At 43.7% G+C, this 23,263-nt stretch overlaps 2 protein-coding genes and 2 long non-coding RNA genes across 8 annotated transcripts in view; 2 read left to right on the top strand and 2 right to left on the bottom strand.

Moving 5' to 3' along the window:
- CCDC150 (coiled-coil domain containing 150) overlaps positions 1-463 on the bottom strand; it is a 44,990-nt gene extending 44,527 nt beyond the window's left edge. For all 4 annotated transcript variants that reach the window (XM_072142396.1, XM_072142394.1, XM_072142392.1 and 1 more), the window contains exon 1: positions 232-463. In XM_072142396.1, the coding sequence (XP_071998497.1) occupies positions 232-243 (12 nt within the window). In that variant the 5' untranslated portion in view covers positions 244-463. The remainder of the gene's footprint in view (positions 1-231) is intronic.
- LOC140122035 (uncharacterized) lies at positions 398-10,759 on the top strand. The gene is made up of 2 exons (XR_011854244.1): positions 398-523; positions 10,564-10,759. It is a non-coding gene; the product is annotated as an uncharacterized lncRNA (long non-coding RNA).
- Positions 4,569-10,256, bottom strand: LOC140122034 (uncharacterized). The gene is made up of 3 exons (XR_011854243.1): positions 10,109-10,256; positions 7,374-7,549; positions 4,569-5,091 (listed from the first exon to the last, which is right to left on the bottom strand). It is a non-coding gene; the product is annotated as an uncharacterized lncRNA (long non-coding RNA).
- A 3,543-nt stretch (positions 10,760-14,302) lies between the features above and the next one.
- On the top strand, positions 14,303-23,012 carry LOC140122036 (uncharacterized). 2 transcript variants are annotated; one of them, XM_072142398.1, is made up of 3 exons: positions 14,303-14,420; positions 18,197-19,664; positions 19,770-23,012. In XM_072142398.1, the coding sequence occupies exon 2, from the start codon at positions 18,231-18,233 to the stop codon at positions 19,644-19,646; it is 1,416 nt and encodes a 471-aa protein (XP_071998499.1). In that variant the 5' UTR covers positions 14,303-14,420; positions 18,197-18,230; the 3' UTR covers positions 19,647-19,664; positions 19,770-23,012. The 2 variants fall into 2 exon arrangements, with proteins under 2 accessions (XP_071998499.1, XP_071998498.1); XM_072142397.1 differs by having other exon boundaries at positions 18,197-23,012.
- The last annotated feature ends 251 nt before the right edge of the window (positions 23,013-23,263 follow it).

Here is a 23,263-nt window from a genome sequence, read left to right on the forward strand (position 1 = left end):
GGTGCTTATATACAGTACCAGTGATGTATAGACACTGCTGTACCGATTCTATGTCCTATATATTATATTACACTGTACAGTATCAGTGCTGGTTATATACAGTACTATACATTACTAATAATGTATAGACACTGCTGTACTGATTCTATGTGCTATACATCCTACTATACAGCAGGGACAGTGTGTAGCCATAGCTCCCAGGACACTGTACAGACAATGCGGATTACTTACATGTGTGGACATTGTTGGCGTTTCTCCTCCTCCTTGTAAGCGGCTTCTGCCCTCTTAATGCTGGTGCAGCCTGGCACCGTTACCAAGGAGATACATCCGCTTCTGTCTTCAAACTGTCCCGCTGTAAATCGTCAGCGCGCATGCTCTGTCACAGATGGCATCACCCAATGGTGGACAGCAGGAAGTCGTCAGAAGAGGGGATGTCATGAGCAGTGGCACTTTACGCGGCCGGTCTGCGCTCCAGAAACATGGACGCCGCAGCCTCTGCTTATATGGCCTGTACTGTCCTTTGGTACCTGCCGCTTTTGTAGTGGAGACATGAATTTTGTTGATTTATCTCAATACCTCTTATCTTTTTTTGGTTGTGACTAAATCCCATGACTCAGAGGTACCCGTCCTCCCCAGTCATGGGATTTAGCTGGCTCTGTATGAGCTGTCTATTTCCCATGACTGGGAAGGACCTATTCGCCCCCTAGTGGTAAGGTGCTGGATAGTTATAGGATTTAGCCTTCTCACATGGAGGAGGCTATTTCCTATAACTCAGAGGTACCCGTCCTCCCCAGTCATGGGAATTAGCCAACTCTGAGGCAACTGTCTATTTCCCATGACCTGGAGGGACTCTTTATTCTCTTATTGGTTTGGACTTGATCTATGAAAGTTTTTGGCTTCTTCATGCTAAATACACACTTAATTTATATTTTGTATAATTTTTAACATTGACTAAAGTACCAAACTACCATTTCCCCTTGTCCAGAAGGACCTTTTCTATCTACTATAGGGGGAGATTGGGTTATGTAGGAGAAGGTCCTTCTGAGTAATGGGGTTTAGCCGCCTCATATAGAAATGACTATTTCCCATGACCCAGAAGGACCTTTTCTATCTACTATAGGGGGAGATTGGGTTATGTAGGAGAAGGTCCTTCTGAGTAATGGGGTTTAGCCGCCTCATATAGAAATGACTATTTCCCATGACCCAGAAGGACCTTTTCTATCTACTATAGGGGGAGATTGGGTTATGTAGGAGAAGGTCCTTCTGAGTAATGGGGTTTAGCCTCCTCATATAGAAATGACTATTTCCCATGACCCAGAAGGACCTTTTCTATCTACTATAGGGGGAGATTGGGTTATGTAGGAGAAGGTCCTTCTGAGTAATGGGGTTTAGCCGCCTCATATAGAAATGACTATTTCCCATGACCCAGAAGGACCTTTTCTATCTACTATAGGGGGAGATTGGGTTATGTAGGAGAAGGTCCTTCTGAGTAATGGGGTTTAGCCGCCTCATATAGAAATGACTATTTCCCATGACCCAGAAGGACCTTTTCTATCTACTATAGGGGGAGATTGGGTTATGCAGGAGAAGGTCCTTCTGAGTAATGGGGTTTAGCCGCCTCATATAGAAATGACTATTTCCCATTGTCCAGAAGGACCTTTTCTATCTACTATAGGGGGAGATTGGGTTATGTAGGAGAAGGTCCTTCTGAGTAATGGGGTTTAGCCTCCTCATATAGAAATGACTATTTCCCATGACCCAGAAGGACCTTTTCTATCTACTATAGGGGGAGATTGGGTTATGTAGGAGAAGGTCCTTCTGAGTAATGGGGTTTAGCCGCCTCATATAGAAATGACTATTTCCCATGACCCAGAAGGACCTTTTCTATCTACTATAGGGGGAGATTGGGTTATGTAGGAGAAGGTCCTTCTGAGTAATGGGGTTTAGCCGCCTCATATAGAAATGACTATTTCCCATGACCCAGAAGGACCTTTTCTATCTACTATAGGGGGAGATTGGGTTATGCAGGAGAAGGTCCTTCTGAGTAATGGGGTTTAGCCGCCTCATATAGAAATGACTATTTCCCATTGTCCAGAAGGACCTTTTCTATCTACTATAGGGGGAGATTGGGTTATGTAGGAGAAGGTCCTTCTGAGTAATGGGGTTTAGCCGCCTCATATAGAAATGACTATTTCCCATTGTCCAGAAGGACCTTTTCTATCTACTATAGGGGGAGATTGGGTTATGTAGGAGAAGGTCCTTCTGAGTAATGGGGTTTAGCCTCCTCATATAGAAATGACTATTTCCCATGACCCAGAAGGACCTTTTCTATCTACTATAGGGGGAGATTGGGTTATGTAGGAGAAGGTCCTTCTGAGTAATGGGGTTTAGCCGCCTCATATAGAAATGACTATTTCCCATTGTCCAGAAGGACCTTTTCTATCTACTATAGGGGGAGATTGGGTTATGTAGGAGAAGGTCCTTCTGAGTAATGGGGTTTAGCCGCCTCATATAGAAATGACTATTTCCCATGACCCAGAAGGATCTTTTCTATCTACTATAGGGGGAGATTGGGTTATGCAGGAGAAGGTCCTTCTGAGTAATGGGGTTTAGCCGCCTCATATAGAAATGACTATTTCCCATGACCCAGAAGGACCTTTTCTATCTACTATAGGGGGAGATTGGGTTATGTAGGAGAAGGTCCTTCTGAGTAATGGGATATAGACGCCTCATATAGAAATGACTATTTCCCATGACTCAGAAGGACCTTTTCTATCTACTATAGGAGGAGATTGGGTTATGTAGGAGAAGGTCCTTCTGAGTAATGGGATATAGACGCCTCATATAGTAAGGTCTATTTCCCATAACCTAGAAGGACCTTTTCTATGTATTATACAGGGAGAAGGCCCCATGTAGGAGAGGTCTTTCTGAGTTATAGGATCCTCATATAGAAATTACTATTTCCTATAAGACAGAAGCACCTTTCCTATCTATTAGGTAGTGAGAAGGTCACATGTAGGAGAGGTCCTTCTGAGTGATGGGATATAGACGCCTCATATAGAAAAAGTCCACAGAAATAGAGAAAATATTTTCACTATGACCGGAGCTCCCTATATTATTCTTCTTATTCGTTATTCCATCTTAAACCATCGATGAACAGCACCAATCTTCAGTTTCTCCTGCTGAAAGTATGTCACCATTCACTAGCACCATCGCACTCTCATTCTCCTTCTTTAATTATATTGTAGATGGGAGAAAATATGCAGGCAGATGGTGTGGTACGTTCCAACAAGGTTAAAATTTATTTCAGTTCATCATACTCACAAGAGTCAATTAAAAATGTGCATATCACAAGTTCAAATAACGGGACGCTAGCTTTCCTATCCTCCCGACCCGGGGTTTCGGGCAGATAGGAAAGCTAGCGTCCTGTTATTTGAACTTGTGATATGCACATTTTTAATTGACTCTTGTGACTCACGGTCTTATACCGTGAGTAGCTCCTTAAGGGGCAAACTGTGCACCACGAACAACTGTGTTTCTGTGCTCCTCATATAGAAAGGACTATTTCCTATTTTTGGATTAGATGTCATGCACTATGTTCCTTAGACTATGGGACTCCTGTGCCCCACTCCGTATACTGAATGGATGGACCTCACGCCCCAGCCCACACACATTCCTGTACACAAGGCCTTAGGCCCCTTGCACACATATGGCGCCCAGTCTTGATTTCGGTGAGCATACGTTGTGTCACGGCACAGTGAGCTGAAAAACAAAGGAAATGTCCTGTATTTTGCTGTGCTACAGCAGCAGCCGCTCGCTTCTCCGGGTGAGCAACGCTTACTCCTCCTCTCTCTTGTGCGCGGCTGTATGATCACCCGGAAGAACATACATAAACAGAGTAAGTCATCAATCAGATGAATGTAAGTTTAAAACTAAAATGGAGTTATGAGAAGTTGATCCATAACCAAGTCTGTTCAGTACAGAGCCGGCTACTAAAGGAACAGGAGGAGAGCTCCCTGAAGTCACTATTATAGCCTGATGTATTCTGAAGAGAAACGAATCAGTATTGCAGTCTGTTCACTACAGAAAAGATTAGACCAGAGCTGAATGTACAGGACAGAGACAGACTGGAGCTGTCACTATTCTAGGCTGTACAGAGAGGGATAGAGCGGAGCTGTCACTATTCTAGGCTGTACACAGAGGGATAGAGCGGAGCGGTCACTATTCTAGGTTGTACAGAGAGGGATAGAGCGGAGCTGTCACTATTCTAGGCTGTACAGAGAGGGATAGAGCGGAGCTGTCACTATTCTAGGCTGTACAGAGAGGGATAGAGCGGAGCTGTCACTATTCTAGGCTGTACAGAGAGGGATAGAGCGGAGCTGTCACTATTCTAGGCTGTACAGAGAGGGATAGAGCGGAGCTGTCACTATTCTAGGCTGTACAGAGAGGGATAGAGCGGAGCTGTCACTATTCTAGGCTGTACAGAGAGGGATAGAGCGGAGCTGTCACTATTCTAGGCTGTACAGAGGAATAGAATGTTCAACAACTGAAGTGAGAAAAAATAAAAGGACATTTTTAATATAAATTTATTCAACTTTTTTTTAATATAGCACAATAGAACATTCACTCAAAAGCAGGACAAGCTCCGGGCCTGCTGCAGTCTTCCAGTGGCCTCAGAGGCCAAGGGTATAACAAAGCACATAGCCCTTCTAAAGAGGGCTTATCACCATGTTAAATATGCTTTACTAAACTTCCAGTCATGTAGGAGGCAGTGTAGTCGTGTTGGCTGTAGCACAGCGAGATCACACTCTGCATACACCACGGCTTCAGTATCTTCAATGACACTGTCTACTGCTGATGGCACAGTGTAAGAGAAGATTAGCATAAATGCATGACCACTCCCTTGCTGCAGGCAAAAGTGCCATGAAGCAAGCCTCCACATGGTGGGAAGTTAAATAAAACAAGTTTACCATGGTGATTGTCCTCTTTAAGGACTTTTTGTTCTGCTGTCCGTGTAGCTGTGATCTTCTTTTCTACTTTTTCTCCCTTTGTGGTAACATGCTGCCTCCAGGATCCCATACAGAATAGAATCTAAAGGAGAGACAAAAAACACACACAATATTACCGCCAGGCATAGAAGTAGATTGTAGGATGGGAAAAATGAAAGGGCTGTTTTAGTGTATCCATGGCTGTATTTAGACTTGATGGCAAAATAGGCATTTACAGCATTTAGGCCCCTATTGGTTTAATCAGGTTATAGCTTTTATTCCAGTAGAGGCCTCCCATAAAGGACATCTATCACCAGGATGAAGCATTATAAACCAAGCACATGATTGCGTGTGCCCCCTCTGCAGGATCTGCTGTTCTTTAAGCTTGTTATGCTCTTAGGCTTTTAACATTATGCAGATGAGCCTCAGGGGCTCAAGTCTCCATTAGCACCTATGGAGCCAGGGGCCACTCAGGCTCATTCAAATATATACAGGCGGTCCCCTACTTAAGGACACCGGACTTACAGACAACCCATAGTTACAGACAGACCCCACTGACTTCTGATGAAGCTCTCTGAATGCTTTACTATAGTCCCAGACTGCAATGATCAGCTGTAAGGAGTCTGTAATGAAGCTTTACTGATAATCCTTGGTCCCATTACAGCAAAAAATGTTTAAACTCCAATTGTCACAGGGGCCAAAAATTTTTTTGTCTGGATCTACAATTATAAAATATACAGTTTTGACTTACATACAAATTCAACCTCCAGACCCTATCTTGTACGTAACCCGGGGACTGCCTGTAATATATATATATTTTTTTTAAGGCATTTGAAAAGGGAGTAAGAAGCTAAAGAGCAAAATCTGCCCGAGGGGGCACACACCAGTATGTCAGTGTGCTTGGGTTACAATCCATTATCCTGGTGTTATATGTCCTTTAACCCTTTCAGGACCTGGCCCTTTTTTGTTTTTTCATTTTTTACTCCCAATGATCAAAAATCCATAACTTTTCTATTTTTCCATGTACAGAGCTGTGTGATGGCTTATTTTCTGCGTAACAAATTGCACTTCATAGTGATGGTATTGAATATTCCATGCTGGGTACTAGGAAGTGGGAAAAAAATTCCAAATGCAGTGAAATTGGTAAAAAACCGCATTTGTGCCGTCGTCTTGTGGGCTTGGATCTTACGGATTTCACTGTGCGCCCCAAATGACATGTCTACTTTATTCTTTGGGTCTGTGCGATTACGGGGATACCAAATTTATATAGGTTTTATAATGTTTTCATACATTTAAAAAAAATTAAAACCTCCTGTACAAAAATTTGGGGGGGGGGGGGATTTTGCCATCTTCTGGCGCTAATAACTTTTTTATACTTTGGTTTACAGAGCTGTGGGTGGTGTAGTTTTTTGCGGATTTTGATGACATTTAAAATGTTATCAATTTTAGGACTGTTCGACCTTGTGATCACTTTTTATAGAATTTAAAATTTTTTTTAAATGACAAAAAAAGTGCCATTTTCGACTTTGGGCTCGATTTTCCGTTACGGGATTAAACGCAGTGAAAAACCGTTATCATATTTTGATAGATCGGGCATTTTCGGAAGCAGCGATAACTAATGTGTTTATGATTTTTACTGTTTATTTATATTTTTATCAGTTCTAGGGAAAGGGGGGGGGGTGATTTGAGTTTTTAGGGTTTTTGTAGTATATAGCCATCGTGCCTCCCCCCCCTGTAGTATATAGCCATCGTGCCTCCCCCCCCTGTAGTATATAGCCATCGTGCCTCCCCCCCCTGTAGTATATAGCCATCGTGCCTCCCCCCCCTGTAGTATATAGCCATCGTGCCTCCCCCCCCTGTAGTATATAGCTATCGTGCCTCCCCCCCCTGTAGTATATAGCCATCGTGCCTCCCCCCCCTGTAGTATATAGCTATCGTGCCTCCCTCCCCTGGAGTATATAGCCATCGTGCCTCCCCCCCCTGTAGTATATAGCCATCGTGCCTCCCCCCCCTGTAGTATATAGCCATCGTGCCTCCCCCCCCTGTAGTATATAGCCATCGTGCCTCCCCCCCCTGTAGTATATAGCCATCGTGCCTCCCCCCCCTGTAGTATATAGCTATCGTGCCTCCCTCCCCTGGAGTATATAGCCATCGTGCCTCCCCCCCCTGTAGTATATAGCCATCGTGCCTCCCTCCCCTGGAGTATATAGCCATCGTGCCTCCCTCCCCTGGAGTATATAGCCATCGTGCCTCCCTCCCCTGGAGTATATAGCCATCGTGCCTCCCTCCCCTGGAGTATATAGCCATCGTGCCTCCCCCCCCCTGGACTATATAGCCATCGTGCCTCCCTCCCCTGGAGTATATAGTCTTCTAAATAATACTCACCAACTGCGCTCCCTGGAACCGCATGGTCTGTTGCACAGCGGTAACTTCCCCTCTCTATGATGATGCGTCTCAGATACATACACGTCTGATCGCTACTGAAGGACAGCGCCCCAGGATGGGTGGCAAGGGTAGTGCCCTAGGCGATCGCCAACCCCTCGTCCCAGCCATGGCTCTTTCTGTTAAGTGAAAAACATTGTTGTAGATTAGAATTTTAAGGAATAAATATTAGGCTTTATTTAGACTAATTAGACGCAATCGCCCCCGCAGCCATCTCCCCCCCCCCCCCCATCAGCCCCCGCAGCCATCTTTCCCCCCCCATCAGCCCCCGCAGCCAGCTTCCCCCCCCATCAGCCCCCGCAGCCAGCTTTGCCCCCCCCCCATCAGCCCCTGCAGCCAGCTTTGCCCCCCCATCAGCCCCTGCAGCCAGCTTTGCCCCCCCCATCAGCCCCTGCAGCCAGCTTTGCCCCCCCATCAGCCCCTGCAGCCAGCTTTGCCCCCCCATCAGCCCCTGCAGCCAGCTTTGCCCCCCCCCCATCAGCCCCTGCAGCCAGCTTTGCCCCCCCCATCAGCCCCTGCAGCCAGCTTTGCCCCCCCCATCAGCCCCTGCAGCCAGCTTTGCCCCCCCCATCAGCCCCTGCAGCCAGCTTTGCCCCCCCCATCAGCCCCTGCAGCCAGCTTTGCCCCCCCCCCATCAGCCCCTGCAGCCAGCTTTGCCCCCCCCATCAGCCCCTGCAGCCAGCTTTGCCCCCCCATCAGCCCCTGCAGCCAGCTTTGCCCCCCCCATCAGCCCCTGCAGCCAGCTTTGCCCCCCATCAGCCCCTGCAGCCAGCTTTGCCCCCCATCAGCCCCTGCTGCCATCTTTGCCCCCCATCAGCCCCTGCAGCCATCTTTGCCCCCCATCAGCCCCTGCTGCCAGCTTTGCCCCCCCCCATCAGCCCCTGCAGCCAGCTTTGCCCCCCCCCATCAGCCCCTGCAGCCAGCTTTGCCCCCCCATCAGCCCCTGCAGCCAGCTTTGCCCCCCCCATCAGCCCCTGCAGCCAGCTTTGCCCCCCATCAGCCCCTGCAGCCAGCTTTGCCCCCCCCATCAGCCCCTGCAGCCAGCTTTGCCCCCCCATCAGCCCCTGCAGCCAGCTTTGCCCCCCATCAGCCCCTGCAGCCAGCTTTGCCCCCCATCAGCCCCTGCTGCCATCTTTGCCCCCCATCAGCCCCTGCAGCCATCTTTGCCCCCCATCAGCCCCTGCAGCCAGCTTTGCCCCCCATCAGCCCCTGCTGCCATCTTTGCCCCCCATCAGCCCCTGCAGCCAGCTTTGCCCCCCATCAGCCCCTGCAGCCAGCTTTGCCCCCCATCAGCCCCTGCTGCCATCTTTGCCCCCCATCAGCCCCTGCAGCCATCTTTGCCCCCCATCAGCCCCTGCTGCCAGCTTTGCCCCCCCCATCAGCCCCTGCAGCCAGCTTTGCCCCCCCCCCATCAGCCCCTGCAGCCAGCTTTGCCCCCCCCATCAGCCCCTGCAGCCAGCTTTGCCCCCCCATCAGCCCCTGCAGCCAGCTTTGCCCCCCATCAGCCCCTGCAGCCAGCTTTGCCCCCCCCATCAGCCCCTGCAGCCAGCTTTGCCCCCCCATCAGCCCCTGCAGCCAGCTTTGCCCCCCATCAGCCCCTGCAGCCAGCTTTGCCCCCCATCAGCCCCTGCTGCCATCTTTGCCCCCCATCAGCCCCTGCAGCCATCTTTGCCCCCCATCAGCCCCTGCAGCCAGCTTTGCCCCCCATCAGCCCCTGCTGCCATCTTTGCCCCCCATCAGCCCCTGCAGCCAGCTTTGCCCCCCATCAGCCCCTGCAGCCAGCTTTGCCCCCCATCAGCCCCTGCTGCCATCTTTGCCCCCCATCAGCCCCTGCAGCCATCTTTGCCCCCCATCAGCCCCTGCTGCCAGCTTTGCCCCCCCCCATCAGCCCCTGCAGCCAGCTTTGCCCCCCCCCATCAGCCCCTGCAGCCAGCTTTGCCCCCCCCATCAGCCCCTGCAGCCAGCTTTGCCCCCCCCATCAGCCCCTGCAGCCAGCTTTGCCCCCCATCAGCCCCTGCAGCCAGCTTTGCCCCCCCCATCAGCCCCTGCAGCCAGCTTTGCCCCCCCATCAGCCCCTGCAGCCAGCTTTGCCCCCCATCAGCCCCTGCAGCCAGCTTTGCCCCCCATCAGCCCCTGCTGCCATCTTTGCCCCCCATCAGCCCCTGCAGCCATCTTTGCCCCCCATCAGCCCCTGCAGCCAGCTTTGCCCCCCATCAGCCCCTGCTGCCATCTTTGCCCCCCATCAGCCCCTGCAGCCAGCTTTGCCCCCCATCAGCCCCTGCAGCCAGCTTTGCCCCCCATCAGCCCCTGCTGCCATCTTTGCCCCCCATCAGCCCCTGCAGCCAGCTTTGCCCCCCATCAGCCCCTGCAGCCAGCTTTGCCCCCCATCAGCCCCTGCTGCCAGCTTTGCCCCCCATCAGCCCCTGCAGCCATCTTTGCCCCCCATCAGCCCCTGCAGCCAGCTTTGCCCCCCATCAGCCCCTGCTGCCATCTTTGCCCCCCATCAGCCCCTGCAGCCAGCTTTGCCCCCAACTCATCACCTAGACCCCGCAGCCATTTTCACTCTTCTCATCATCCACACGCTGCTATCGTTTTGCCACACACCATAGCTAACTGAACTGTCCCCACATATGTATGTGCAGCCAGCATCACCCCACCCCAGCATTCAGGATAAATACCTGCTGTAAGGCACAGACTCGGTCAGCCATCACTAAGCAAAAGAAGCTGAGAGGGAGAGAGACAGCTCCTCAGAAGCATCTGGCGCCACCATGTGGTCACGTGGTTGCAGTACGTCACGTGACTCGGTGATGTCACAGGGTCCCTCTGAGTTATAGGATTTAGCCGCTACCATCTTTTTTTCCTGTCGCTGTTACCATGTGATGGCTTTTTTGTTGATATTTATGTATATAGTTTTAGTTAGTTTCCATTATATGATGAAGTCATATGCGGGCTTGTGTTTTGCATGGATACGACTTTCACACTTTTCCCAAAATGAAAAGGTTTTGTTTGAGCAGAAGGGACTTTAAAAATAAAAATTAAAACCATTTCACTTTTATATTCCTTAGACTGTGATTATTTTAGACTTCATACCCTGTTTGCATTGTACTAAGTAGCCTCAAACTTGTGTTTGCAGATGGAGAATTGATGGCACCTGACCTTTCCTCCCAGCTAGATATGAAGGGACAGGGCCTGTGACCCAGGCTACAACTTTACCTGCATCCTCCGGATGAAGCAGGGCTTGGCAAACACAGTGGGGAAAATGTACTATGGCATTTGTAAAGCGCTACAGAATATGAGGCCGACATATAAAGATTGTTACGGCATTATTATTTCTGCCTTTGTTTGGTGCCGACTGTTTTTTCTTCTGTTCATCGCCACAAACAAGGATCTTACCAATCTTTTCGTCTGTGAGTGGGTCTGGATTTCCATTATCAGAAACTCCTACACAAATATAAGTGCCATCTGGGTTTTTTTGGCACTCCCGATTAGCAGTGGCTAGACAAGAAGAAAATATTCTACATTTACTAGTTTAGCCCCCCCCCCCCCCAATTTGTCTGCAAAAAATAAATGGTACCAGCGCCACAAATTTGAGTCTGTAAAGTATTCTCGACAGCTAGTAAAAAGAACTGACAGGGAGAACAACACTTTTTATACATCTCCCTCAATGTGGTATAATGGCACCTACTGGAAAAAGTGTTTTTAAATTATACAGCAACAAAGAGAGAGGAGGAGAGGATACACAAACTAGAGCATTATTAAAGGGTTATTCTCGCGAAGACAAGTTTCTTATATGAACTCAGGATGAAAAAATAACACATTCTCTAATTCACTGTTATTAACAAATATGCAGCATTTCACAGATATAAGTCCAACCTGCTTCTATCACTCCTGGTGAACTTCTCACTTAGGGTTGTGTGGCCGCCATCTTGGATTTCTGTGTGAGATCCTGGAGCTGAGATTTCTGTCTCTCTCTGCTGTGTGCCTGTAGCCACGCCCCCTGCATGGAGCTCAGAGATTCGCTGACACACTGCCAGGAGATCAAGAGCAGAAAGAGGCTGCGAAGACACATATTTGTGAGATGTAGCAGAGCTCACAGTGTAAAAGTCTGTTAGCCACTGTCTGTCATGCCTCTGTGTAATCTCATGCATCTCTGATCTGTCTCATCTCTTTCTATTTGTCAGTGTGTTGGTACAATGTCAGAAAGTGTATATACACCTTTACGCCGATAATCTCAACACATTGTCACCCCACAGAACTAGATGGATTACAGTGTGTCTTAGAGAGTCCCTACCCACACCCTGGAATTTTGCACTCAGCAACCTAGGGAGTGATAGGAGCTAAAACAGCAATAAAACTGAGTAAAATTGTAAAGTAAGGGGTTAAAAGGATCTTTATTGTGTTAACATCACTAGGGGATTAAAATGTGATAATTTTATTTCGTGGGAAAACCCCTTTAATTGTGAGTGGGTGCAAAAATTAAGGGGTGGCCATTATAAGTGAGATGGTCAGATGGTCTTGATTGTTTGTATAATACTAAGTTGTTATTGAAGAGTGAGAGTCTTCAAGTATAGACCTCTGTTCACACTGCCGCATAAAAGGATCTACATTTGGATTGTGTTTAATGCTCTAGGACACAGCCCCATTTAGGTTTGGAATGCTTTAACATGTCCAGGGGATTTTGAGAATAGTTTTCTCGTGGCATATTGTACTTCAAATTAGTTCAAAAATTTGGATGATATCTTTTGTGTTTAGTTTTAAAAATTCTTTATTTTTTAAAGTTCTAACTTCTCTACTTTTGAAGCAGATAAATTCACTAATAAATAAAAGCTAAACTCGTAAATTACCCCATTATGGAAACTACATCCATCAACATATAAAAAAGAACTTTTATGAAGTTTGTTAACCCTTTAGGTGTTTTATAGGGGTTAAAACAAAATGGAGGTGTGGTCAAGAAATTGTAATATTTTTGGACAATACATTAATTTTGAGTGAAAAATTAATGAACCTGCATATCCCAGTTCAACTTCCACCCTGCTGTATTACCCGTATCCCCACATTGTAAGCTGCACTGGCCTGGTGCCATTGTTTGCATAATAGTTTTTACTTTCTGTATTGATTTTTATAGACTGGACAATTTGTTATCCTATCTTCTCATAAATACCATCACATGTGTTGATTAATAGCAATGCTATTGCAGCCTGATTGACGTATACACTCACCAGCCACTTTATTAGGTACACCATGCTAGTAACGGGTTGGACCCCCTTTTGCCTTCAGAACTGCCTCAATTCTTGACTGTGGAGGCCATTTGAGTACAGTGAACTCATTGTCATGTTCAAGAAACCAGTCTGAGATGATTCCAGCTTTATGACATGGCGCATTATCCTGCTGAAAGTAGCCATCAGATGTTGGGTACATTGTGGTCATAAAGGGATGGACATGGTCAGCAACAATACTCAGGTAGGCTGTGGTGTTGCAACGATGCTCAATTGGTAACAAGGGGCCCAAAGAGTGCCAATTAAATATTCCTCACACCATGACACCACCATCACCAGCCTGAACCGTTGATACAAGGCAGGATGGATCCATGCTTTCATGTTGTTGACGCCAAATTCTGACCCTACCATCCGAATGTCGCAGCAGAAATCGAGACTCATCAGACCAGGCAACGTTTTTCCAATCTTCTACTGTCCAATTTCGATGAGCTTGTGCAAATTGTAGCCTCAGTTTCCTGTTCTTAGCTGAAAGGAGTGGCACCCAGTGTGGTCTTCTGCTGCTGTAGCCCATCTGCCTCAAAGTTCGACGTACTGTGCGTTCAGAGTTGCTCTTCTGCCTACCTTGGTTGTAACGGGTGGCGATTTGAGTCACTGTTGCCTTTCTATCAGCTCGAACCAGTCTGCCCATTCTCCTCTGACCTCTGGCATCAACAAGGCATTTCCACCCACAGAACTGCCGCTCACTGGATGTTTTTTCTTTTTCGGACCATTCTCTGTAAACCCTAGAGATGGTTGTGCATGAAAATCCCAGTAGATCAGCAGTTTCTGAAATACTCAGACCAGCCCTTCTGGCACCAACAACCATGCCATGTTCAAAGGCACTCAAATCACCTTTGTTCCCCATACTGATGCTCGGTTTGAACTGCAGGAGATTGTCTTGACCATGTCTACATGCCTAAATGCACTGAGTTGCCGCCATGTGATTGGCTGATTAGAAATTAAGTGTTAACGAGCAGTTGGACAGGTGTACCTAATAAAGTGGCCGGTGAGTGTATAACAGGTATTCTCCACGAACACTCCCCTCATGCCTTTCGACTTTCCATAAGACAAATATGTGTTAGAAAAATGAATAAAAATATAAAATTTCAAATCACCTGCTTTCCTTAGAACCAATGTAAATAGAAATAACTAAAATCATAAAAATGTTAGCTTTCGTCGCCTCCCAAAATGCATTATCAATCACAAAGGGTTATTCCCGGCAGTGAACCCCATAACGGAAAATAGCACCAAATGCCAGAATCACCACTTTTCTGGCACTATTGCAGTCGTTCCACCCCCATACAACTTCACTGGTTGTGTGGACCATACCAGTATTTATATTGTGCAACGTGCAGAAAGTTTTGTAGCAAGTTGCATAGAACAGAAGCATTGTTGTAAAATGATATAAAACAATTGTTGGGAATAAAGATTCCAGTGAAAAGGTTTTTACAATTGGGTGGTGCAAATGGTCCTTAACTATTTGTTCAAAAACAGAGCTCTATTCTTGAAAACTATGAAGAACTGGTACAGAAATTATGCTGTAAAATGTTTTATTACATAAATGACTGTTATATATAGCCAACCAATAGGGGTGAAGATAATGTGGCGTCATAGAAAGGAAAATGAAACTTAGAAGATTAGCAGGCAAAGCAACTTAACCTCAAGATTGTATTTTTCTAAAGCTGTGGCAGGGGACAGAACTAAACAGTTCCAAGCTAAAGCGAAATCTGCAGAGGTAAGAAATCTGAGAACTACTGCCACAATAGTTACTATATTATGAAATGACAGAGAAGCAGAAAGATACATGCAGATAGCTACTTACATATTATGCACATAAATTCAGATCTCATCTGCACCTAAATATAGATTATTGGACCATTTTATCACTAAAAGTATTTTTTTTTCACATTTGAGCCACTTTAGCATTAAAGCCAAATTTAAAGTGCTTAAATGGTCATACAGGTCCCAAATTAGTATTTTAGTATCAATTACAACGGATGCCATCTTAGAAAGCTCTTTACACTAAAGTGTACAACAAGATAACTAAGCTATTTAATGCTGCAGATCAATAAAGATTTATTGTATTGTATTGTATTGTATGAGGAAAATCCCCATATACTGTCAGTCCCTGGGTTACATACAAGATATACAAGATAGGGTCTGGAGGTTTGTTCTTAAGTTGAATTTTTAAGTCGGAACTGTATATTTTATCATTGTAATCCCAGCCAGAACTTTTTTGGTCTCTGTGACAATTGGATTTTAAAAATGTTAGGTTGTCAGAAAAAACAGGATTAACAATAAAGCTTCATTGCAGACACCTCTAATAACTGTAACAGCTATTTATTGTAGCCTAGGACTAAAGTACAGTAAATTACCAACATCCAGAGGTCTGTTTGTAACTAGGTGTTGTCTGTAAGTCGGGTGTTATTAAGTAGGAGAACGCCTGTACTGCCATACAGTAGTATATACAGTATTACAGTAGTATATACTACAGTAGTATATATATATATATATATATATATATATATATATATATATATATACACAGTAGTATGGCAGTATATGGTAGGATCAATCAGACAACCTAGGGCACTGGTGGAGAACCTATGGCACGGGTGCCAGAGGTGGCACTCGGAGCCATTTCTGTTGGCACCCAGGCCTTCACCTCAGCACAGAATTTGCTAGATGTGACTCAAGCCTTCCTCCTGCAATCCATGACCCATGGCTGTCTTGGATCGCACGAGAAAGGCTTGAGTGCTACGCTCAGTGCTATTTTAAAGCAACATCTCCTTGGCTGCCAGGACTACACGAGAAGCGAGAAGGTGTAGACAGAGATGGATTATCATTGGAGCTCCTGCTCTGGGTCCCCTGATTCTTCCTCTTCAGGGGACCCTGGAAGGAAGCTATAATCCAAATTTCTCCATCTTCTTTCTATTGTATTAGTGTTCACAGGTCGCCAATATGGGCGAAACTTGTGATACGACTGGGATCAATAGGTTACTGCTTAATTGTCATGTTGGCACTAGGTTTTAGTTGTAGGTTGGGCACTCTGCCCTAAAAGGTTCGCCATCACTGACCTAGGGTTAAAGTACCCTTGGGGGTCTGAAAAATAGTTAAAAAGAAAATAAAAAAAGTTTTTAAAAAATTATAGTAGAAAAAAAACCTAAAAATTCAAATAAAGTAAAAATCATAAACATGTTAGGTAATGTCAGATCGAAATATAATAATGGTTATTCCCAGCGTTTAACCCCATAATAGAAAACAGCACCCAAATTTGAAAATAACACTTTTTTTGCCATTTTGAAATATATAAAAAATTCAATAAAAAGTGATCAAAAGACCTTACAGTCCTTAAGATGTAAATTGTATTAAAAAAGTAATCAAAAGTCGCAAAAAATGACACCACCCACAGATCCATACATTGAAGTATAAAAAATGTTATTAGCGCCAGAAGATGGCAAAATGAAGAATATTTTTTTTTTTACTGGAGGTTTTAATTTTTGTAAATGTATGAAAACATTATAAAACCTATACAAATTTGATATCCCAGTGATCACAGCGACCCAAAGAGTGAAGTAGACCTGTCATTTGGGGCGCACAGTGAAAGCTATAAAATCCAAGCCCACAAGAAAGTGGTGCAAATGCGGTTTTTCACCATTTTCACTTCATTTGGAATTTTTTCCCACTTCCCAGTACATGGCATGGAATATTTAATACCATCACTATGAAGTGCAATTTGTAACGCAAAAAAACAAGCCCTCACGCAGCTCTTTACATGGAAAAATAAAAAAAGTTATAGATTTTTGAAGGTGGGGGTAAAAAATGGAAACACAATACGAAAAAGGACACATAGGGACAGGAAAACAAAGATTGCAGAGCCAAAAAGTTGAATGAGAGCAGAGTATAGCAGTACAGAGACTGCAATAGATACTCTGTACTGTCATACTCTGCTCTCTTTTTGGCTCTGCAATGTGTGTCTGAAGAAGGTCATTGCATTGACTGAAACATCATATAATTTAAAGTGGATTGCACAATTTGGAATAAAATAATCATCATCACATTGCATTGAACCTGAGTGCCGAGTTGCTTATTAAATTGTATATATGGAGTGGTATCCTACTCTTAACTAATATGAGTGACGTGTATTCACCATAAACTTTGCTGATTATGCACAAGATTTAATCAGAAGTGACAATAAGGTTACAAGGAGGAAGATGGATTAATTGCATCAAAACCAGTGAAGGTTTTAAAATGATATCATATTGTATAAATGTATGCTTATATTTCAATACTAGGAGGTTAAATAAACATGGCTGCCCAATCAAATGTTACGTAGGCATTTTAATCATATTTCATCACAAATCTTTTTCTACTTTTTATATAAAAAAACTGGTAAAAAATGTTTAATGTTTTTGTGTAACAAAGTAATTAGTTGGATTTACCAGTATTTTTCTTTGTATTAATTATAAAAGAACGAAAAACCTTTAACCATGTTAAAGGGCTTTTCTAGTGACAAAAAATATATAAAATGTGTATAGCATTTGTAGGAGACCAGTTAAGTAAATAGCTACCACCCATAGAATAGGGATTTCCAGAGGGAAAATCTGTGCTAAAGTCACCAACAACCAGATCTGTGTCAGTTTATGGTTATACAAATTATAGCAGGTGGTTTTGAAATCTCAAATATGACAAGGGTTTTGTTTATGTGTATGATGTTTGTAAACTTTATGGTTGTGTTTTTATACAGTTTCAATATAATTAAAGTGGTTGTTCAGGTTTCATTATTTGTAATGCATGGTAGAGTAAAAAGGAGGCTCTTAGCTAAAAAAAAAGCAGCATTTTAGCATTAAAGGGGTATCCCCATTACAGCAAATTAGTGTTATTGTTTATATTATCAAAAGTTATAAAAAATTTTATTATACGGTACTTTCTGTATCAAATCCTCACAGTTTTATAGATCTCTGCTTGCTGTCATTTTATAGAAAGCTTCTATGTTTACTTCCAGTGGACAGAAATCTGACCATGGTCACACTGGTGGACGGCTATAACACACGGCTCTGATTACTCTCCGTGATACTAACGAGCCGTGCACCTGTGTGACCATTGTCAGATATCTGTCCACTGGTGGTGAACATAGAAGCTTTCTATAGAATGACAGCAAGCAGAGATCTAGAAAACTGTGAGGAATTGATACAGAAAGTATATTGGAAACTTGATTTTTATCATAAAACATTAAAATTAATTTGCTGAAATGGGAATACCCCTTTTAGCAAGAAAAAGCATTCACCTCCTTCGGTGCTTCTCTTCACCCATAATGCCCTTCACTACCAGGTCCCTGTTTGTATGCTGCAACACGCCTAAAACTAAAGCTGTAAAAGGTCATTGCAGTCGTTTTTTAACCCTCCCCACCTCTCAAGCCATTTATAAAAAATCTTTAAAGTAGGACAACCCCTTTAAGTAAATTAGCGGATAATAATGTGACCAGTATCTCCAATTTTCTTTCTTGCCCAGGTTTGATTGATACGCTTGTCCACTTCTTCTAAACATGGATCACCCAGAAGCTCCAATATTTCCAGTTTTGGACAATCCATGCCTATTTAGACATTTACCAACAAAGGACAAGAAGCAATATCTGCAGTGTGCAGCAACTGGACATCTCTATTGTGTGTCAACAGGAAGCTTATACCCAGTTATACTATTGAATCCACTGTTTGTCGACAGCAACAAAGTTAAGGAGTTCAATCAATTTATTCAAGGTAATAGTACATGTATTAACATAATTCCTACTGCTAAAATTACTCATCCACCTACGCAGGTGAATGGTGCTTCAACAAATAAAACAATGAACGACAAATCTTCAAACACCAAGCACAGAGATCAACATCTACAAGGTAATTGTTTCCCCATAGGCAACATGGTTTCTAATGTTACAAATGCTGATCCACAACTGAATGGAAATACAGTTTTATCAAGTCAAAGCACCCAGAAGAACAGATCTCCCACAGACAAGCATGGAGACCAACCTATTCAGGGTAATAGTGCTTCTGTAATGCTAAATAAACAGGTCTCCGATATTTACAATGTAATTCTACCTGTGCATGATAATGGTCCAAAGCCTACTTCCAAATTACAGAATGCAGATCACGCCACTCAAGGTGACAAGAAGTCAGTCACTCCTAATAGGAAAGGCAATAAAAAGTCCAATTTCAAAATGGAAGATCAACCTGTGCAGGGTACAAGTGCTTCAATAAACTCCAAGAATAAAGCTTCCAACATCAAGACTGACAAATCTACTCAAGGCAATTCACCTCTTCCAAGTGCAGGCAATAATTCTGATCCAACTACAAAGAAAAAGAAAAAAAATGGCAGCAGAACAAAAAATAAATCTGTTCCTTCACAGGACAATTTTTGTGCAGGTTCTAAGAAAAAATCAGATTCCAGCAAAAAGAATAAATCGACTCTATCCTCTCAGCCCAAGTCTACCAGGTCGCTTATTGACTATTCTGCAGTCTATAAGACCTATTCTTCAGTCTATAGGACCCCAGCTTCATCAACCCAGACCGCAAAGCAACATGTGCCCCCACTTCACTCTGATCACAAACTGTCTGCAACTAATAAGAAAAAATCATACACATACTACAAGTTTTACCTAAATCACACAATTAAGTTAATACAACCTATTGAAATGAATTTACAAGACCTTGTATTTCCCCAGAATGTGTCTTTCTCACTAGCAAAATACTCCAGGAAGCATGAAGAAGGAAATGTTGAGATTAATAAGGTATATTCTTTGTCTGATTTCAAGTATAAATATGCCCCAAATCGCACAAAAAAAAGAAAGCTGCCATCTCTAAATTTCACTAATGAAGATTATTGCTCAATGTATTTGCAAGATTTAAATGAGAAAACTACAAAAAAGAAATATATGTCCAAGTGGCTGAAAACTTTAAAACAATCCTAAGACTAAATCCTCACCATGGTAAGCAAAAATCCTTCTTCTATGTGATATTATTCACAGTAGGTTTGCTAAGAATACAATTGAGCACATGCCTACATCGGATCATGTCATTTATGACCTCCGTAGATTGAAAACTGAGGACAAGAAATGAATGGATTCAGCCAATGGAAGAGGATGCCATTTATCTAATATACAGGCGATCCCCTACTTAAGAACACCGGACTTACAGATGACCTCTAGTTACAAACGAACCTCTGGATGTTGGTAATTTACTGTGCTTTAACCTTAGGTTACAATTAACAGCTATAACAGTTATTAAATGTGTCTGCAATTAAGATTTATTATTAATCCTGGTTCAGAGGTCACAGAGGTCAGGAAATTTTTGGCTGGAGTTACAATTATAAAGTATGCAGTTCCAACTTACATACAGATTCATATTAAGAACAAACCTACAGAACCTATCCTGTACGTAACTCGGGGACTGCCTGTATAAGTGTGTATGTGTGAGTGTATGTATGTCTGTCCGCTAAAGGAATTTGCACCGTCGCATTTACAATAACCAATTTTCACACAGCCATTCTCTGTGACTCATGGAATGTCATAGACTAGGTTTTGAGCTGAAATTTTAACCCTCTACTTTCCAAAATACACTTGAGTGAGTATAAGACAGATTATGTGTGAGTTAATATGGATAGGGTTACAGAAATAGGTGAGATTTATCAGAAATGTCTGAGGTAAAACTGTTCCAGTTGCCCATTGAAATCAATCAGAGATCAGCTGTAATTTTATAAAAAGCTGTGGAAAAATTAAACTTGAGATCTGATTGGTTGCTGTGGGCAGCTAGAACAGTTCTGCTAGACAAAGTGACAGACAAATACAAAGGTGGTCAGAGACAGTCAGAGACGGACAGAGAAAACCAGAGACAGTCAGCAGAAGTCAGAGACAATCGCAGACAGTCAAAGACAATTGGAGACAGTGTCAGAGACAGTCTGAAACAGAGACAGTCTGAGAAAGTAAGAGACAATCGTGGACAGAGAAAGTCAAAGACAGTCTGAAAAAGTCAAAGACCATCAGAGACAGTCAGGGACAGAGACAGTCAGAGAAACCCGGAGTCAGAGAGAGAGATAGTTAGAGACATAAAACAGAGACATTCAGAGACAGACAGGCACAGTCAAAGACAATCAGAGACGGTCAGACAGTCAGAGACAGAGATGGTTAGAGACAGTCAGTGACAGAGACAGTCGGTGACAGAGACAGTAAGTGCTAGAGACAGTCAGAGACAGAGACATAGACAGATAGATACAGACATAGGCAGTCAGAGACACTCAGAGACAGAACCGTTCAGAGACGGTCAGAAAGAGAGAGATAGATAAAAATAAAATATTTTTTGTTAATCCATTGTGTTTTGTTATAGCTAAGAGCAGTTATTTACTATCCCAGGCAACGCCAGGAGATACAGCTAGTAAGTACATGAAGTCAGAAAAGCTCAAGCAGAGAGAGAAAATGACATACTCCATCACAAAGAGATATTGTGGCTAGTATGTTCAAGCAGATCAGTGATAAACCAGAAGAATAATGGGGCAATGTATTAAGACAGGGGTTTTAAACTCCTTGCTGCTAGGTCCAAGGAGGTTCCGGGCTCTTATCAGATCCATGTGGGATTCCATGCAAATCAGACCTGTTTAGACCAGATCTTACCTGGCGGAGATTTTAGCTATAGACTATAGTCTCCAATGTCAGAGACTTTAGTAAACATGGTGGCCCAGAGCATTCATATCCTGCCCAACTCCTGCCTGCCCGCCCTTTCCTGCTCTCTGGAACCTGGCATAAGTGGGGCTTTATGAATGCATTCTCTGTCAGAAAACTGAGGGACAAGGCATTATAATTTCCCCCTAATGACAGCTGGCCCCTTGCTGGTAAAATGCTTCCACACACAACATGACCACATCTATACTATGCAGTGCTGGGATGTCGGATAGACGAGGGTAGGCGATCACCTAGGGAAGCACCTGCTTGCGCACTAGGGGGACGCCGTTCCAGCTCTGGAAAAGTACTATTTATTACAGGACACAGGCAGCATGATAACATCTCTGCCTGCACCCTCTATACATAAACAGGTGGTGCAGTAGGGTCCAGTATAGTGCCAGTTGGAGTTACTTTCTTGGCAGTCGGCACTATATCAGTTCTGAAGTTGAAGTTGTGAATCTTCTTCTGCAGCTCTGGCTCTGCCCCTCTCCCTAACTGCACTGGCTTCAAGCAGTAGGCTCCTGCAATGTTTGAAGATAATGGACACTGCTCTGATACTTGGAAATTAGTAAAACATCAATCTAAAACAGTGCAAACTGCACAAGGTGGAGCTTGCTTGCGAAGTGTGCAGGGTGCACCATATTCAGGAATTGTGGCGCACGTTATTTATCAATCTGACTCTCCCTGCACTGCTCTGACAGAGCATGACACAAGTCTGTCGGACATTGCATGATAAATATGGCGCATGGTCCAACTATGCCCCGAAACACCCCTTTCAGTGCAGAATTCTGTGTTGCGTCGGCTATAGTGCAGCCGCAACACAAGTGGACACTTTATAAATACATGTGCAAGCAATTTGCACTGAAAATAAAGTACAGACAATGGTGCAAGGGCTTTATTAAATGTGGTCTTTTGTGTATACAGAGCAATAGAGAAGAATGGGTATCATGCTTCTTGAAGGCAGCCAAACCTGTGAGTATTTGTGTTCTGATCCACATTAGTCAAAATGCAAATGATATGCCTGCCCTCTGGCTGTAGGGGGAATTACATATGCAACACCCCTGCCTGTGTGGGCAAGGGAGTAGTTGCTAATAAGGCCCTCTACGTGTCAGGGTCCATATAGTGAGTCTGATCAACTCACCCTGTAGATTCTGCCTGAACAGGCAATGGTTAAGTTGGTGTAAGTTGTTAACCAATCAGTTGGCTGTATTATAAACTCAAGTGTGATTGGAGAGGTGCTCCCACCTGACCAGGGGAGTAATAAAACCCCCTCTAGACCGCATGGTCATTCTACAGAGACAGAGTGAACAGAGAAAGACAGTGTTCAGTACACCTTCAGTGCTGACACTTAAACTAATCCCAAGACCAGAGTCAGGAGACTCAAATCCAAAGCTGCAGCTTCCACAGTTTGGACATAGCTCCATCCACATTCTCCCAGCCTGGTGCGCTAATCCTGAGGACTACTCTCCATGACCACTCCAGTACCAGAATCTGCTGTTAACCATTTAGACCTGTTGCCTGCTACCTGTTCATTAAAGAACCATGAGTTAATTTGCACAATAATTTATATATTTTTATATTTTTAAATATTTTTAAATATAAAACACATCTAATAATATACAAATGGGTAATATACAGTTATGTTATACTGCAAAGAATTATTCTAAATAATCTTTGACTATGGTATGTTCAATGTTATTTCCTCTTAGTGAGAAGATTAGCAGTGTAGCATTAGTCCTTCTATCAAAAAAAAATGCGCAATTCATACGTATGAAAAAATTATATAAGAATTAAAAAAATGAAAAAATTCATAAAAAATTCATATAATGTGAAAAAAATTGCATTAGATGTACATATTTTTAAAAAACACAAAC

The sequence above is a fragment of the Engystomops pustulosus genome, chromosome 3 (assembly GCF_040894005.1).
Source record: "Engystomops pustulosus chromosome 3, aEngPut4.maternal, whole genome shotgun sequence".
NCBI lineage: Eukaryota > Metazoa > Chordata > Amphibia > Anura > Leptodactylidae > Engystomops > Engystomops pustulosus.